An 18,801-nucleotide genomic window follows, 5' to 3' on the forward strand; every position below is an offset into this window, starting at 1 on the left:
CACCTTATAGACTAACAGACGTTTTGCAGCATGAGCTTTCGTGGGTGAATACCCACTTCGTCGGATGCAAGTAGTGGAAATTTCCAGGGGCAGGTATATATATACCCACGAAAGCTCATGCTGCAAAATGTCTGTTAGTCTATAAGGTGCCACAGGATTCTTTGCTGCTTTTTGAGGGAATAATAGTGTTGCCTTTTGGGTAGGCATAGTGTGAGCAGTTAACGTGCAAGCCTTTCCACACAGCCCTGCCTATAAACATTACTTTTGACCTTCTTTTGATGGTTAACCCACTATCTTTTTTTTTTTATTGGCATCCATGGGAAGGAATAAGCAAACAGATTTTGTGCCCAGACTGGTAAAATCTCATGGCAGTTAGTTTCACCTAACTGAAATTTGAACACATTCTCCAAAGATGAAAAATTAGTTTATTTGTTTCCAGATTAAATTTAATCCTAAGGAATATAAAGTATTTTCAACACTTATCAGAAATGCACGTGCAAAATATGTTTTTATTTTTCTCCTTTTATTTTAAAATTTTAAGTCAATTTATTACTCATCAAAAAATGCCAAAATTACAGCCCTGGATACTGTAGCCCTGCATTTACCCACAGAATAGGTACAGAAGAGGGAAACTTTTCCCATTATATCCTGCCAAGGTGAACTGCAGGGACCTCTAAACTAGGTGTGATGGCATAGTTCAGTCCCCATGGCAGTACATTTGGCCTGTCTGCTGAGATTGCCAGCCAGAGTGTCATTGCCAGTCATGATAGTGGTTTGCATAATTTGGGCTCTTGTCTAGAAAGGGTTGACTGAGATCATCAATTCCATTTAATATAGGTCGCTCAAGAGCCAGAAGATGCTAACACCTCTCATGATCTGGACCATAAATATGTGAGTAGGGAGCAGAGAATAGACCCTAAAGTTTGTGATGTTTCCATCACATTTTGTACAGAGTAAATCATCTTAGAATTTCCCAAGAAAACTATCTGCACGTAATTTTTACGTACTTTCTGATATCACAAAAGCAAGCTGAAATTTTGCTAAAACTGTTTTTGTAAGGCCACAGATTTATTGGCATCTTAAATATACTTTTGTCTTTGTAAGCAATCTTGATTTGACTTTTAAAACCAGTAATCTTCACCCGTTTGGGTGTGTCTTTCTTTCCTTCCTTTTATTGCACAGTATCTGAACGGTAAGCACCTAAATTGAATTAATTAAATTCTGAAATGAAGTTATTTGCTGTCCCAATGAACCCCAAATAAATCACCTGTCTTACAGATGAAATAGCTATTCATAATTTTGAGAACTCATTCTAATTTAAGATAAACTGCAGGCATTAAAAATCTGCCACTTTGCAGGTGTGCGTGAATGCAGCAGCCACTAACTTTCAGGGCACATGGCAATGTGTAGCTAAGATTAGAATCAAGTTTTAAATATTGTACTGAAAGCAGAAAAAGGGTGCTTACACTTCAGACTGAATAATTAAGCTTGAAATAGCTGTTAAATGTGATTTAGTCATCAGAACCCTCTCACAGAAAAATCTTTGCTTATGTCATGCATTAGCACAGTGCGTAAACCTAAGAAAGTGTATGTATTAATGAAGCTGAAGTATCTAACACATCTATGTTTAGTTAAAAGGTTTGGGGGAAATGGACTAGCAAGCCATTTATCTTTATGGAATACAGTAAAATCCATTTAACCAGCACTGAAGGCCTGGCCACCCAGTCAAATGTCCTATGTTCAGGAAAAGGTGTTATGAAATGTTTAAAAAGTAAGAATTAGGGAATCAACTAGCCACGTGCTAAAATTGTCTGCCCAATAGCTCTGCTGTCTATTGTATCCCATCCTTCATTTGAAAGTTTGTTTAAGTTGTAATTTTTTTGGGACAGACCTTTACTATTTTACAGTGCTTACCATACTCTCATGTCTATATAAAAGCAATGAGCGATACTATCTGTCCAGATCCTGGGAGGTCCCAAACAGCCTGGCTTGTTTGCCAGGTAGACCCAAACCCTCAACCCAGTTTTTCTGCCATGTCTGCAGGGCAGAGAACCAGACTGGCAGGTGTTAAATGGCTGTAGAACAAATGCAGTAGGGGATCATTAAGCTACAGGACTCAGCTGCCAACCATAGAATGAAAGAAGAGGGGGATTCTGATTGGAATTGCATTCACACTTGCATGGTCACGGATACTGCTTCCATCCAGAAAAGGATTGAAATTTGATTTTGTTTGAATTTTTGTTTGGACTCTGGGTTTTTACTGGGCTATATCATTGCGTCAGAAATATGTTTATAACACAATTTGATACTGTTTACAGATTAAAACTACATGGTGACATGGTAAAGCACAACTGTCTAGACAGGCCCCTAACATGGTTCTGGCTACCAAATTCCTGTCTGTGTGGACCAGACCAAACTGATTTGAAAAAAAAAAGCTTTGGCCTTTCAATGCTGGTAACCAAATCCAGATTGGGGGGAAAAAAAGTTTAAACCATGTTTTTTACAGATGGTTCAAAGTACTGTTTAAATAAGGTGCAAATGAGTTGTTCTCACTCTAACTTCTACTTTGTAATATTTTGTAGATTTTTTCTCTCTAAAGTTGTTCATGAAATAACCCATTATCTCCTAGCACAATGTTTTCTTGTGAGCTTCTTTAACTGGGATAGTCCCTTTACTCATACTTATTTCCATCAGAATATGCCCATTAAGAGGATTCTAGTGTCCTTTTAGAACATCATAAAAGGGAGAGATACCTTAGAGAGAGAGACCTTACCTCAATTTCTTGATACGAGCTGTTGATCATAGCAATCAGCATGTTGAGCAGAACTACAACCATTGTTACATTGTATATGCCATACAAAACGTAGCCAATATTCTCTATGAATTTATGATCATATTTGAGGACAACTGAAGTCACTTCAGATAAACCAAATATTGACCAAAACAAGGTCTTGAAACTTTCTTCAACTCTATATGAAAGAATCGAGAGGAATGTTACTAATTATATAAATAAATATACAGTTCTTATGACAAATTTAGTAAATAACCTCAAATTTCTGTCTGTGATTTAGATTTTAAAGTTTTGTAAGGGATTTTAGTGTAGATGTTTAATCAAAACAACAAATACAAAAAATATTTTTTCACAGAATGTTTGATTTCTTCCCAGGGCCGGCTCCAGACCCCAGCGCGCCAAGCGCGCGCTTGGGGCGGCGTGCCGCAGGAGGGCGGCAAGTGCTTCTGGTGGACCTCCTGCAGACATGCCTGCGGACGGTCCGCTGGTCCCGCGGCTCCGGTGGACCTCCCGCAGGCGTGCCTGCAGGAGGTCCACCGGAGCCACGGGACCAGCGGACCCTCCGCAGGCACGCCTGCAGGAGGTCCACCGGAGCCGTGGGACCGGCGACCGCCAGAGCCCTTCCCGCAGCGTGCCGCCCTCCTTGGGGCGGCGCAATTCCTAGAGCCGCCCCTGTTTCTTCCCATGTTGTTTTGACTATACTGGGAGCAGAGGGCACTCAACAGCTCACAAACTCAGGCTATGTCTACACAACAGAGATGATATCAACACAGCTATGCCAGCTTAGCTCTGCCTGCACAGTCCCACCAGCATAGTCCTTAGAGCAGACACAGCCTATACCAACAGAATGAGTTTCTCTGTCAGTGTAAAAATGCCACCTCCCCAGATGACATTAGCTACATCAATGAAAGCACTCTTCGGTCAATAGCTGCATCTACACCGGGGGTTTCGTTGCCATAACTGTGTTGGTCAAGGGTGTTTTTTTTCACATATAGCTATGCCGATATAACATTTCAAGCCTCAAGCCCCTAGCGGGTAATGACTAAAATTTTGTATTTCCTTTTGCTTAAGCACAACTTCATACTTACGTTGTAAAAGCAGAGTTTACTTTAGCTCCAAGGTAGTAGGAGTAGAGTATGAACATCCCAATCATAAATGCAAAAAATACCATAATAAAAAGGACCATAAACTTAAAAATGTCCTTTACAGTCCTTCCAAGGGAAATCTGCAAGGGCCCAAAGCTCTCATTTGCAGGCAGGATATATGCAATCCGAGAGAAGCTAAGCACAACAGCTATTGCATAGAGACCTTCAGATATTATCTGTGGATCAGATGGGAGCCATTTGTCTCTGGCTGGAACACATGAAATAAAGGGGTAAATAATTGAGTTTCTTACTTATCACCATGTTTAGAAAAATATAGCTATAGATTGGGAATTGTCATGCACATATCTTTATCTAGTAAGGACAAACATTTGTGGAGTCTAGTAGCTGATGTTGTATTACAATTAGCTTTTAAGTTATAAATGAAGAATTTGAAATGTATACTTTTTCAGTGGAAGTTATAATGTAAAGAAACATGAGGATCTCTTCTAATAGTGTGTGTATTTACCTCTCTATTGGTAGTTAAGCATGAACATTAATATGAGGATATATCCCACCATAGAATGAAATTTTTATATTATTACATATAACATTTATAGATTCTATAATAATTAAAATCACTACTAATATTTGCATGTTTCTGTACATGATAAAATTTTCCCAAATAAAATTAAAACACAGTAGTATTCTTATATGTACCCTAATCTTTATTTCTCTTTTTTATTATTTAATTTGTTTAGATATCTATAACAGCTATATAGGACCACTGATCATTATTCAGTCTTTCCTGAGTCAGGACTCTATGTCCCAGTCCATTTTTGTTTAACAACAATAATTATTTTTTATTTATATTGTATCAGTGACTAAAGACCGCTGCTTTTAATAAGATATAACCTCACATATGTTCTGTAAAAAAGTTATTTTGTAGGTTAAAAATCATATAAAATATCCATACAAGGGTAATAATGACATCATAAATAAGGACAGTAAAATACATATTTAATATAAAAACTTTTTTAGAGAAAAATTAACAGTGAATTATGTGGAAATAAATACAATATTAGCTTTTTTTTTCAATAACATATGTTAATATCATGTCAATATCACCAAAGGTTGTGGGGTTTTTTGTCGTTGTTTTGTTTTTTAATTAAAGCAATAGAAAGGCTAATAATTTATTAGGAGTTATATGCAGAATTTAATCAGCAGCATGATGAAAGGGGCAGCGGGGTGGTTTGGTTTTTTTTTATGGAAAGCCAGCACTGTTGGCTGAGGAACAAATTTAGTTTATTGAGTGCAACAGGCTATTTAGGTTTTTGTTACAATTTTCTCACCAAAAAAACAAGAGAGAGGAGTCTCCCCCTTATACCCATCAGCCCAGTTCAAATGCTCACTCTTCCTGATTCAGAGCAAGGACTTGAACCCAAGTCTCCCAGGTGAGGGACCTAGCTACTGGGCTAAGGTAGCCTTGGAAGGATTAGAAAGGGCGGAGCAGGGGGCATGCAGGGCCTGGAATAAATTAGCCACCACCAGCTTGGGGGCCCCACTCTGCATTGGCAGCTGGGCTGGATCCAGCCTGGTGCTGGGCTGCCTGCTGCTGCTGGCAGTTGCTGGCACCAACTGCAGGGCTATTATTGGCCATAGTGCCATGGTGGCTCAGGGCTTCGGCCAGGGCGGGGGACTTGCTACACTGAAACATGGGCAGCCAAGCCAGGTGCTGTCTCCGCTAAGACCATGGGCCCAGGGTGGCAGCCGGGACCCTAGGTGTGTGGGGAGGCAGCCAGGAGCCCAGGGGTGCTGCAGCACCCTCCACACCCCTACTTCCCACACCGATGTCTTCCGGGACCGACCACGCTGGCCAATTGCACCTCTCCAAAGGGCAGGGCCCAGAGCGGTCACTTCAATTTGCCCTACCCAAGGGATGGCTCTGGGATTAGATTGGTAAACACTGATGTCACCATACACATGCAAACGGACAAAAATACTTCCATCGATAATAATCAAAATTAACAAATAGGCAAGTAAGAAAAATGCTGCTTGAGAATTTAGAGTCAAAATCCAATAATGTAGACTTGTGAATTAGGCTTATTACAAATGAACACGTGAATGAGCAGTAAAAACAGGTCTGATATGTTGATTTAGAGATATTTATGTTGTATATTTTGACATCCGATGTTGACAATTTGTGTTTTAATGGTTTATAAAGCTTGAACTCTTTGAACTGCAACATCTACTGTCATTAAACATTTGTTTGACCCCCTCATAATTTCATGCAGCTGTGAAAATTTAAATAGATCAAAGTCTAAAAAAAATTCTTAAAAATAAACAGCAATATTATCCATCAAAATTATAAAACATAAAAATCAAATTTTGCCAAGCCTAGATATAGGATATTTTGGGGTGGGTTTCTCAATCTCACCCGTTAAAGCTGTTCCTCCCTTATAAAATGCTTAAGCATTCATTGGACCAGAAAGAGGATGAGAATGACTCTCTAGCCCCATGGCTAACACACTCATCTAGAAGACCCAGATTCTAGTCCCTGCTCCAGTGAATATTTAAGTATTTTATAGAAAGTGGAACAGCTTTGACAGGAGAGACTGAAAGAAACCCACTCTAAAAATACCCTATGCCCCAACACTGAGCTGGGAGACCTGGCTTCAAATCCCTGCTCTGTATCAGGCAGACTGGGGGTTTTAACTTGTGCCTGACATATCACATGAGTGCTCCAACCAACTGGATATAAGGAGGGTGGCACTATATCCTCAGCTGTGTTTTGTGTGGGGCTCAATCCAGAAAGACAGCCTCTAAGCATGCCTACCTGATCAGGCTCCACAGAAGAGATAGATGAGGGAGTTTTTTGCATGCCCACCAACAGACATATAGGCACCTGCAGGGTTAGGTGGCAGCTGAGCAGAGGGTTTTGAGGATCTAAATTTTGGACTTAGGCACCTAAAGTGGCAGTAAGGCACCTAAATCCCTTGTTGAATCTAGCCCTAGCCGTCAAATTTAGCTCTAGCATAAGCAACTGCATGGACTTCATGGTTATGCCCAGTTAAACCTGAGCTGAATTTGGCCCTATTTTGTTTAGTATTAGTATGTCAATATGTTATTTGTTAAACTGATGGTCACAACAAATACTTTTAAAAAAGCATAAAAAATAAATACAAATCGGCAGAAACCTTAAGGTAAATATTATGAAATCAAATAGTTGTAAAGGGTTTCTATTTATGCCTAACAATCCTAACACTGTCCCTTTATATGAGTGCCCACTAGTTTACTACTTGAAAGTAACATTCAAACTCACCGTAAGTAAAATACTCTATTTCAGGTGGAAGTGTGACTACAGAGAGGTCACTCTCCTCAATGTAGTTGTCCACATATTGCTGTGCTTTGGTGGCCTGCAGAAATGCTAGGAGCCTGGCTGTGAAAGCAGCAATGAAAATGGACAACATCCCAAAATCTAGAACATTCCACAGCTGCAAAATATATTCCCTGGGTCCTTCTAGCCAGAGCTCTTTGCATTCTGACCACATCATACCTGCAACAAGAAAGGAATAGAGCCAGTTTGGTCACTCCTGAGAATCATTTAACTTTCCCTCCCATAAAATCAGGATTCACCAGGAAGGCACTGAAGTACACATTTTCAGTATTACAGGGTTGCTACCTATATCAACTTTCCTGGGGCTGTCTTTAGGGCCAAAGTTCAGTCATCATGCATTGGGGCTGCTACATTGTAATATAATGACAAACATCATGACCTCTCAACGTGATGTTTTTGTTGCAGGAGGATATCTTTTAAAAGTGGAAGGATAACCCTACCAGCGCTCCTCTCCCATTTCACTTAATAACATACATAAAATCTCAAACAGGCTGGCAGATGATCAGGCAATGAAAAAAAAGTCTAGTAACAAAAACTGACTCATTAGCCCTTTGACACTGCAAGAAGCTGTGATTTCCTCCAGTGCTAAGTAAGCCCTAATTAGCTAATGCATTAACATCAAGCCACGGAAACACCTGACCTTCTGGCATATACAACGGCATAGGCTTTGTGATTTGTTTAAAATAACGAGTTTATGTTATTACACTATTGTATCAGTGATATTACACCAATCCTATTACATTCTGAAAGCTAAGATATTATTGATATGATATTATACCAAACCTGGATTTCTGCCACAAATGCCAGGATTTCTGAACATTGTAGTAGTATCATTGTGAGTCATTGAGTTTTCCATTTATTACACAGTGGTACAATCTTCATCCTCTGAAGAACACAGCTGGCCGTTTTACTCTTGCAAATATGTGGAAAATTACTCATTTTACAATGTTAAATAAAATTGTTCATTACACTGAACATAAGAAGACATGTTGGTGATGTTTACTTAACTTGAGACAGCTCTTACTGAAAGCAGAAGAAACTAGAAACATGCCTTTCCTACCTATGGCACGTTTGTACACCAGGGGCTGCATGAAGGGCAGTGTGGATCTGCATATGCCAATTGTTGGCTGCTGGAAGTTTTCCTCTGGAAGCCAATGTAGCCCCTGAATACCACTGGAGCCGTATACATGGCTGCAGTGGGGGTCAGAATTTGGGCCTCGCTTTTTTCTTTTAGAATGTCTAGCTACACAATACAGCTGTCATGGAATTGGAGGGAAGCAGCAATATTCTATACTTACCAAGCACCCACACCATGATCAGCATCTCCGTCCAAGTGAACCGGGTAGTTTTCACCCTAAAGATCTGTTTAGGGTAATCAGTAACCGTGACATTCGGGAGGGTTGTGATGCCTTCAAATCTGTCTGAGGCATTGAACACCAGTAGGCCCAAGAAAATAATGAAGGACGCTGCATGTGCCACAAATTTCATAAATGGGCTGCGGAGAATTTTTCCAAGCTGTGAAGGCAAAACAAAACCAGTTCCTCATTTTTAAAAAAGATACAGCATTTCCCTTGCATCACACAGCTCAGAATCATAAAGAGGCACTTACAGATAATGGTGGGCTAGAATTAAAGTACCCGCTATTGCTTAGGAATACCCTTTAAGTGCACTGAACAGTCATGCAATGGTATCATTCCTGCCAGTAGTCTCAAGAAGGCAACCCATACAGGATGATGTCCTGTCAGCGGGGGCAGCTCTAGGAATTTGGCCGCCCCAAGCAGTCATGCCTGCGGGAGGTGTACCGGAGCCGCGGGTCCAGCGGACCTCCCGCAGGCATGACTGTGGAGGGTCCGCTGGTCCCGCGGCTCCAGTGGACCTCCCGCAGCTGCGGAGGGTTCGCTGGTCCCGCGGCTCCGGTGGAGCATCGGCAGGCATGCCTGCGGGAGGTCCAACCAAGCCGCAGGACCAGCGAACCGTCCGCAGTCATGCCTGCGGGAGGTCCACTGGAGCCGCGGCTCCGGTGGACCTCCCGCAGGCATGACTGCAGAAGGTCCGCCGGACCCGCCTGCCACCCTGCCGGCAAAATGCCGCCCCAAGCGCGCACTTAGCGCGCTGGGGTCTGGAGCCGGCCCTGCCTGTCAGTCACCATTTTTGATGCTCCATAATCACATAGAAGACAATGTTTGCAGAGTAATTCTCTCAGGAGTTACACCCACACCATATCAGCATTCACTGCTGTTCAGAGAGGACCTGATCTAATGCCCGTGGAAGTCAATGGAGAGGTGGATCAGGCCCAGGGAGAAGTGGATAACAAAATATCTTCTCTACCAACAGGGAAGATATCCAAAGTTTTCAGGGCATTATTAGTTTACCTACGATAATTAGCTGTATCGAGTTCAGCAAATCAGAACATCAAAGCACTATTTATATCATGCCTGAGGAAAAACAGACTCGTCTCTGGATGATGTATTCAGAGCATAAACTATCCCCTAGATCAAGACTTTGTAAATGCTTTTTAAAAAACTAATTGAAAAAATTTACACAGCAACAAAGTAAGTAAAACGAGTTCAGAAATATTAACATGTTTAAATGAATTCATCTGGATTAAAAGAGCACTCAGTGGGCTAGCGAGTGGCTCTATTAATATTGCTGCATTTGGGATGGGTGGAGGTGCATTACAACAGTGGTAGTGGCCAGCAGCAGTCTTCCTGCAGAAGACAGAGGAAGCAGCACACTTCAGGGAAGCTGAAGGGAAAGCACTCTGGAGCTGCATTTGCTACCTCCTGTACAAAGAGGGAGCATGTGAGCCCATTTGCACTAGCCCGGTGCCACAAGCCAGTGTGGTAAGGGGCAGGGCCATAGCGCACCTTTTCTGGACCAATTCTACTGCCAACCTCTTGAGGGAGGAGGGGTTCTTGTACCTCTGTTGGTGCTGTCATTCCCCAGTTTATGCACACAGTGAGTGCCAGTGAAAGGGTTCTTGGGGGATGGGCATTCTTTCCCCCTAACCTCCTGTAATGCACTCACAAAAGAGCAATCAAATTCTGGCCCAAAGACTTCTGGGTAACTATGGACCAGTGAGTCATTTAGATGTTGGCTAAAGTGGAGACTGTGCAGAGATGCAACCACCCCACACCATTGGGAAATCCAGGAGGCACTGCATCTTAGGAAATATAGTTTCTACCAGTTTCCTCTCCCAGCTTCCTTCCAACCCCTTTTGGAGTGAATGGCACCCTTGGGGATATATGCACAGATCAGTCTCTGAAGACCCCTGTGCATAAGGACTACTGTTACCCCTGTCCTTTCATGAGATACTGCAAGATTAGTGGTGGTCAGAACGTCTTGCCTCAATTCCTGCACAGTCTCTCAAATTATCTGGCTCCCCAAATATAGCAAGGGAGTGACACTAAGTTAGTTCAAACATATCAGTTGTATTCATAGATTCCAAAGCCAGAGAGGACCATTGTGATCATTTGCTCTAACCCCTTGTATAACACAGGCCACAAAACCCCCCAAAATAATTCTTAGAGCATAGCTTTTAGAAAAACATCCAATCTTAATTTTAAAATTGCAGTGTTGGAGAATCTACTATGACCCTTAGTAAATTGTTCCAATGGTTAATTACCCTCACTGTTAAAAATTTACACCTTATTTCCAGCCTGAATTTGTCTTCAACTTCCAGCCATTGGATTGTGTTATACCTTTCTCTAACAGATTAAAGAATCCATTATCAAATATTTGTTCCTCATATAGGTACATATAGACTGTAATAGAGTCCCCCCTCAACCTTCTTTTTCTTAAAATAAATAGATTGAGCTCCTTGAGTCTGCCACTGTAAGGCATATTTTCTAATCCTTTAATTATTCTCTTGTGGCTCTTCTCTGAACCCTCTCCAATTTATCAATAACATTCCAGAACTGTGTGCACGCTCACGTTCAGCTGAGTATCCACCACGACCCTCAAATCCTTTTCAGAGTCATTGCTTCCTAGAATAGAGTTCCTGTAAGTATGGCCTATGGACTGTAAGTATGGCCTACAGTCTTTGTTCCCAAATGTATATATTTACATTTAACCCCATTAAAATGCATGTGTCCTTACACCTAGCTTACCAAGTGATACAAATCACTCTATATCAGTGACCTATCTTCATTATTTACCACTCCCCCAATTTTTGTGTCATCTGCAAACTTGATCAGTGATGATTTTCTGTTTTCTTTTGGGTCATTGATAAAAATGTTGAATAGCATATGGCCAAGAATGGTATTAATTATGACATAAGACAAAATATTATGATATTATGTGAGATTTTAAAACCTCATCTGAAGGTCTGCACTAACAGCAATATCCTTTCACAAGAAAGCCAGTGAATTTAGTGAGTGAGGAGTCTAAAGTAGTTTCCCTATCTCAAGGTTTTCCTGGACCTGAAGTCAGAGGTTAGATTCAGTGAGCTGAGCAGTAAAGTATGCACTAATTTGACATTCACTAGTTATACAAAGGACTTTAATAGCCCCTGTTTGTACCTGACCTTTATAAAGCATTTTTAAATTACAATATTAAGCAGTTGATCTGTAAGTCCAATACTTTGATTTCACATGAGCATTCAAAAAGGGCCAAGTGTTTCTGACAGTGGGAATTAAAGCTCATGGAGAAATGCCATTTTTTCCATATCAGACATTAAAAAAACCCTGATCATGAGTTTACATGACATCAGTCTACCATGCAGCTATAAGGGGTACCTTTACAACAGCTCATCAAGGGAAGTGACATTTCAGAAGATAATCTGAGTAACAATGATGCTATTTCATAAAGATTAATCTTTAAAATAAACAAATAAACAAATGACCAAGGAAAGAAAACATCAGTTTCCTTTTAAAAATGTACGGGGTGTGCAGAATCTTATCACCTCTTAAAGGTGAACTGCAAAGCAAAATATAAACTCAAATGGAACACAAATTTCTGTTCTGGATACCCCTTCTGAACAAGCTTGTGGGGAAGGGCCTGGAAGACATTCCACAAAGAAGTAAGTTCTAAGTAAACTTTAAAAAAACCTTCTGTCTGTGAAATCCTCTTTTGTTCTTCCCGGTTTACTGAAGATATATCAGAATACATCATTTTGTTGACATCGCACATATCATGGAATGAATGGATTTCAGTGAGACTGCTGGTATTTGTGTTATGACATCATCTGTGAACCTAGAAACACCAGGATGATTTCACCGAGGGAAAATATAAATGTGAAATTATTTGTTAAAAATGTTGTTCTCTTCTGAATGCCCCCACAGTGTGGTTAGAAAACTGTGCTTCATTTAAGTTTTGCTTTGCAATTCACCTTTATAAGCAATCTGACCTAACAGTTTAGCAACAAAAAGTATTTCATTTAGGACTCAATCCTGTACCATTGAAGTCAATGGTAGTTTTGCTATAGAATTATATGAGAGCAGAATCAGATCCCTAAGATGCCAACTGAGAGGAACTGATATAGAGCTTTTTGGAGCACTGTAGGAAGTGGTCATTAGCAAAAAGTACATAGTACTTGTACAAGTTCAAGTATATAGCTGGTATCATGGAGAGAATCTAACACAAAATATTCAAACATAAATATCATGGAGTCTGAGAGAGTTTATTACATATCTTAGTGCTCAAACGCAATTTACTCGCACATAGAATAACATTTCCTCCTCATACTTGATCAATCTTATCCCCTCTTTAAAATAAGAGAATTTGGTTCAAGGCTGAGATTTCTAAAAAATCTGAATAATCAGTTAAAATTCAGGTGATACAAAACTAGGAGCGCAAGATTACGTTGCAGATGACAGTAACTGAAAAGGAACATCTGGACCAGTACAAGGTGTTTAATATGTAATTTATAAAAAATCTGTACCCTGCTACATGGTGCAATCCAGTAACCAATGGCAAGAAGTGGAAGGCCCAATGCAACAACCAGCACAACGAGACACTTGATAGCTATGGTCTGTTCCCGTAATCCTGACAGATTTTCATACCAGATAGTCAAAAGCTGTTGCTGACAGTTTGGATGGGCCACAAACTGTAGATAAAAAGAAAGAAAATCAAGGTTCAACACAATTTATAATAAGAATTATATAAACATTACATGCAGGATCAGCAAATAAATAAATAAATAACAAGTATTAATTTAGATCTTTAAAAGCATGTTCTTTTTGTCCTTTCCTAACATTTTGGTTAATTTATAAATAAACAAAAAAGAGAAGGAATAGAAACTGAAGTGATGATCTGAATTAATGAGCCAAATTCTGCAGTTGGATGCACATGTGGGCAGCGCTCATTAAATTTAACAAAAGCCTCACATCTGAGACCAAGTTTGGCTCTACAGATTATGGGCTAGCTCCTTTGGGAGCTGAGTGCTCTCACGAGTTTTCACAAATTGCTCAGCCCCAGCAGACCAAAATTGTTCCAGTCTATATGAAGTGTTTCTATGGATCCCAGAACTTTCAGATCTGAAACTAACTCACCCAACCCTACCCCCTGCCACTCCCACACACAAAGAATCTAATTTCTTTTTGAAAACCTAATTACTTTTTGAAAGCATTAAGCACCTCTTTCACTAACTATCTCATTTTAAGTTTAAAATGGACTAAAACAAGAAATATAAAGCAGCAAGATTATAATATAAGGTTTGGAACATTCCTACGGAGCAGCAGAAGCTATATTGTAATGTAGTGGCACTGTGTAGTTATATTAGTCTCAACAACGCATGGTACCACTACTCATCTGACTTCTTGACAATATGGAAAGCAATCACAGAACATCTCTAACAAAACATCCCAATGGAATGGAATTCTGTGGAAAACAAACAAAAATTGCCACGATGTAATACAAGAAAATTCCATTTTGGGAATCTAGTGAAAAGCTACTCTTGTGGTCTATAATGCTACCAGAACTCTCAGTTTACTGTTACACGCTTTGTTATCAATTATTCTAAACATTTAAAATAGATATCACAATCTATTATCATGTTTCCTCTGTTCGTACAGAAATTCATGACCTCAACAATATCTTAGCTGAAAGATACTATTAAATGGCATAGTTAGAATCATTTTTGGAAGACCATCTTTCTCTTGTATTATTTTAAAAATCAAAAGGTTCTTGAACATAGAGATTGTTACCACTATGCAGTTTTATGCTATAATTACATTTATTTATTAATTTACTAGTTTTACTGAGCTGTTAACATCATAACAACACCTTACCAACACCTCAAATGAAACCTGAGAGGTGTATGTTTTAACTAAAAATACTAAAATCTGCTATTTTTAGTTACAGTAGATCATTTGATTTTGAACAAATCTCTCATATGGGAGATTTATTTTATTTTTGATAACCAGTGCACATTATTTTTATTTGTTCATTTAGATTGCAGTAGCGCTCAAAACCCTCAATCAGAATTGGAACACCATAGTGTTACATGTTGGACAAACACATAAGGAGACATGGTCTTTGCCATAAAAGATCTCAGGTCAACATTTTTAAACTTGAGTGCTTAAAGTTATGCACCTAAATCCATATTTAAGCATTTAAATAAGAGCGACCTGATTTTCAGAGGTGCTGAGTATACACTGTTCTCATTAACTCTAAATCTTTAAAATCAGGCCACTTTTTTAGGTGCCTGAATAATGAATTTACATGCCTAACGTCCAGAAATTCAAATGTGTACATTTGGGATGGGATTTGCAAATCCCTCTGTGCTGGCCTAACTCCCACTGAGGTGAATAGTAAAACTCCCACGCCATTTCTAAGTACTTTTGAAAATTCCACTCTTACGCTTTAGAAACTAAAAAGGCAAAAACTAGACAAAAGGTGAGGCAAAGATGTATAGCATACAAGTGAAGTGATCAGTCTCCTAACAACAGACAGAAACAGACAGACAGAGAAATGCTATCAAGTTGAGTGTAGGAACTTGCTTCTCCCAGTTAGCTATTAATTATCACTGTTATTAATAAATACAACATCAGCACTGGGTTGCTTGTCAGATGCTATCATTCATGCGAGGTTTACAGTCTTGTAGTTTCCACAGCCTTTTTTTCTGGCTGTCAGAAAGTTTAATGGAAATAATACATGAAAGCTTTAGATCCAAAACTGAGACTTCCTATGGGATCTATGTCCTGTTAATGTATAGGAATCTTTCTTCTTTCAGGTCCATTATATTTATCTGCAACAAGTAGATGCATGCACACATTACTTTCATTATCATCAGTAAGAGATTCACATATACATAGAGAAGGGTATATTTACCAAAACGTAATTCTATATTGACAAGCTGTGACTAACTCTGCATGGAATACTGTACTTAATTTCATTTTAATATTTATTACAAATAAACACTGTCATAAGAAATAGAAAATGTAGTGTAAAAGAAAGACACTTGCATTTGTTTTGATAACTTTTAAGCTTTAGTCTATTAAAATCAGTTTTGTTTTGATTTTGTTTAAAAGTGAGTTTGTTTAGCACTGTTTTTTAAACCTTGACTTTGCGTTTCTGTATTATTGTGAATATGTACAGCAAGACCACCATGTAGTGAGAGAGTTGTGTGAAGTTGTGCACAAGACTAAGCAGGGAAAGCACAAAATAAGAGCATCCTCATTGCTCTATAACTGATTCCTTTTCTAGTTCTGGGCAAGTCTGACTTTTAACCTCAGTTTCTCCATTTGTAAAATGAAGATAATAAATAGCATTTATCTGAGACAGACTGTCTCACACAGTGTTGTGAAGATTCAATTAATGTTTACCAGGCACTTTAAAGATGAGAAGTACTATACAAGAGCAAAGAATACTTATTTTGTAATATTTATAAAGTAGTTAAATTGGCCAATACTTGTGTATGAAAAGTGAGAATATTTTAAAATATTTTTATGAATCCTCTGTTTGCCTCAGTTTTCCCCATACTTTACAATGCTACCCAGCTGGGAGAAAAGGATTAAGTTTGATCTCAGGGCAGACTAAGAGACATAGGTGTGTTACCTCCCTGTCTGTGTGCAATGAATACAGTCATTAAGAAACTGGCCCAAACCATCCCAGATCAATAAGGGGTCTAAAGAGACAATGCAAGCTCCAATGACTCCTGGATTGACACTCTCACGAGGGAAGCTGAGCAGAAACCCCCAACTTGAAAACAAAGGACTGGTATGTGTGAGGTAGGAGGGGATAAGTGTGGGCACTGGAAGAAACTTGAGCTCTCTCACACATGGGGACTAATTAAAGAGGAAGTCAGAGAGACAGAGCCTGAAAATGGAGTTCACTACAGATTGGCTGGTGAATTATGGCTTGACCAAAATGGACTATGCTTTAACCTTCATTTCTCTGTGCTAAGCTAAGGACTTCCTATGCTGTGTTCCACTTCATTAATACATCCTAGTCTGTTTTGAAAATGCTGTTTGGATGTCATTACAGTACGGGCTGGGGTGCACTAGTCCCTGAAGAGTGTACAAGTCTCTATCAGGAGTCTCTCTCAGTTGGACTCACTGGGTAGAGCTCAGCATGTGAAGCAGGAGTGCTGGAGCCCAGTAGCTCTCCCTAGGAGGTGGTGAGGCTGTATGGACTACCCTGAAAGAAGAGTAAGACCCCTGGGGAGTCAGGCACACTAAAGGGGTTCCTCCAAAAGACTGTGCAAAAGCTGGGGCATAGCACAGATCCTGCTGATCTGTGAGAACTTGCCACTAAATTAGAAAATTATAGGAATCTTCTCTTTTTAAAAATTGTTCTGATAACACCATACAGTACTCCTGTAGGAACGCTAGCAAATTCTCTATGTAGCTCAGACAGATTGTTTCAGACTGCATTTTACGGTTTGAAGTGAGTTCCTCAAACTAAATAAATATAATGTAAGCACTGTACATCCACTTTACTGTTCTTCGTTCTCTGTTGACATCATAAGGTATCATTCATTGTTGCTTGCCAACTCTCTTGCAAGCTAACTTCCACTTAATGTCAAATATCATTTAAAAATGCTTATAGTAAAATAGGGCAGACTTCTTAACAAAAATTAAATCAAGAGGCAGGTAATGAAGACAAGGAAATCTCTAATCTCTTAGGGAGAAAAATGTTAATTTGATGCAGTGGCTTTAAACAGGGAAGTGATCTTCACCTTTTAATCCACTTTGCTAGAAAGAAAATTCTCTAAATATGCTGACTCATGTGCCAACTAAATCACATATTAAAGCATTTTCTGTTTACAATGGAATGGCAGATCAAAAGCTAAAAGTCATTAAGAGCTAATGGACATCTGGTCTCTTAACTAACCATCACCATTTAGAAAAGTGAGGGTCATCCTGAGATAATTAGCAACCTGGCCCATTTTGAAAAAAAACACACAAATATTATTTTATTTGTAATTTAGCTTGTTTTGAGTTCTAGTTTTCTTGTGCTCTTTCCTTTTGCAAGAATAAGCCTCACCATTTGCACAGATAGATTCACTGTTCACCAGCAGGGGCACCCAGCAGGAAGCAGCAGGTTCACCTTGAGCAGCAGAGAAAGACTGAAGTCAACAGGTTACTTCTAGTTCCAAAACTGTATTTAAGCCAGCCCTAAAAAATCTCGGGGGAAGGGGAAGTAATACCTGCCTCACCCCAAATATCTGGGGGACTGGGAAGAAACAGCCCCTCTACTCCAATAGTTATTACGCTAGGGAGGTACAGGGGTCCTGGTCCTGGAGAGTGAAGTCCCCCAGTGCAAGCACACTTCTAATACACATCCACAGACAAGTCTAGCCACCCAGTAGGCTTGTTGCTAATGGTCTAGCAGCATTTTGATTTGACATTAAGAGGAAAATTGCCTGTGTTATCTATTTCTTCACTGACACGAGAGAGGACCAAGTGGGGAACAGAATATTGTCAACAGTTGTGCAAGTTCCCTTTAGGAAGCAGATCAAAGAGCTGCCAAGAGGAGATTAGAGGTGAATTTAACCATTGACAACTGCATTATCTCCCCTTTATTCTATTTTATGTAGGTTTTTAAATCATGTTCATCACCATAGTATCTGACCACTTTCCAGTAGGGCATTAAGCAACGTGACTACACATCTGTCATTTGTTGTTCGTTTTCTCATCCTTTCCCAGGGGAAGCGTGTACACTGGAGTGTCTTGTTCATGTAGGATTTTAGAGAATTTTGGTTTTGTTATAAATATACATGTTGCTACATATTTATGCTAGAGAAGGCAAGGTAAGAAAAAATGTGCCTTGCCCTTGAAGTGGAAGGTGGTAAGGTTTGTGATGGTCCTTAGATCTTGGGGGAGTTAATTCTACAGTCTCGGGGGGCCTCCAAATAAAGCTCTGGCTCCCACACAGACAGCTCTTACCGGAGAAGGCTTCGTTGTGCCAGCGGACCGTAGTCTTTGACCACAGTCTTCATCCTGGCGCTTTAGGTGGTCTTTTAAACATCCTGGGCCCAGATCATAGAGCACCTTGAAGATAAGGCTCCTTCACCAAATTTTGTCACTTTTCCTATAACAGCTCTGAAACCCACTGGATCCACTGCCAAAATTTTAATTCATGCTTTG

General features: G+C 39.7%; 1 protein-coding gene across 3 annotated transcripts in view; it reads right to left on the bottom strand.

The window, feature by feature from the left end:
• The window catches only part of TRPC3 (transient receptor potential cation channel subfamily C member 3), a 92,587-nt gene that overhangs the window by 11,024 nt on the left and 62,762 nt on the right, over positions 1-18,801 (bottom strand). For all 3 annotated transcript variants that reach the window (XM_039542666.1, XM_039542665.1, XM_039542664.1), the window contains 5 exons: positions 13,152-13,316; positions 8,569-8,785; positions 7,196-7,429; positions 3,880-4,144; positions 2,774-2,969 (listed from right to left, as the gene is read on the bottom strand). In XM_039542666.1, the coding sequence (XP_039398600.1) occupies positions 2,774-2,969; positions 3,880-4,144; positions 7,196-7,429; positions 8,569-8,785; positions 13,152-13,316 (1,077 nt within the window). The remainder of the gene's footprint in view (positions 1-2,773; positions 2,970-3,879; positions 4,145-7,195; positions 7,430-8,568; positions 8,786-13,151; positions 13,317-18,801) is intronic.

This window comes from Mauremys reevesii, linkage group 5 (genome assembly GCF_016161935.1).
Source record: "Mauremys reevesii isolate NIE-2019 linkage group 5, ASM1616193v1, whole genome shotgun sequence".
NCBI lineage: Eukaryota > Metazoa > Chordata > Testudines > Geoemydidae > Mauremys > Mauremys reevesii.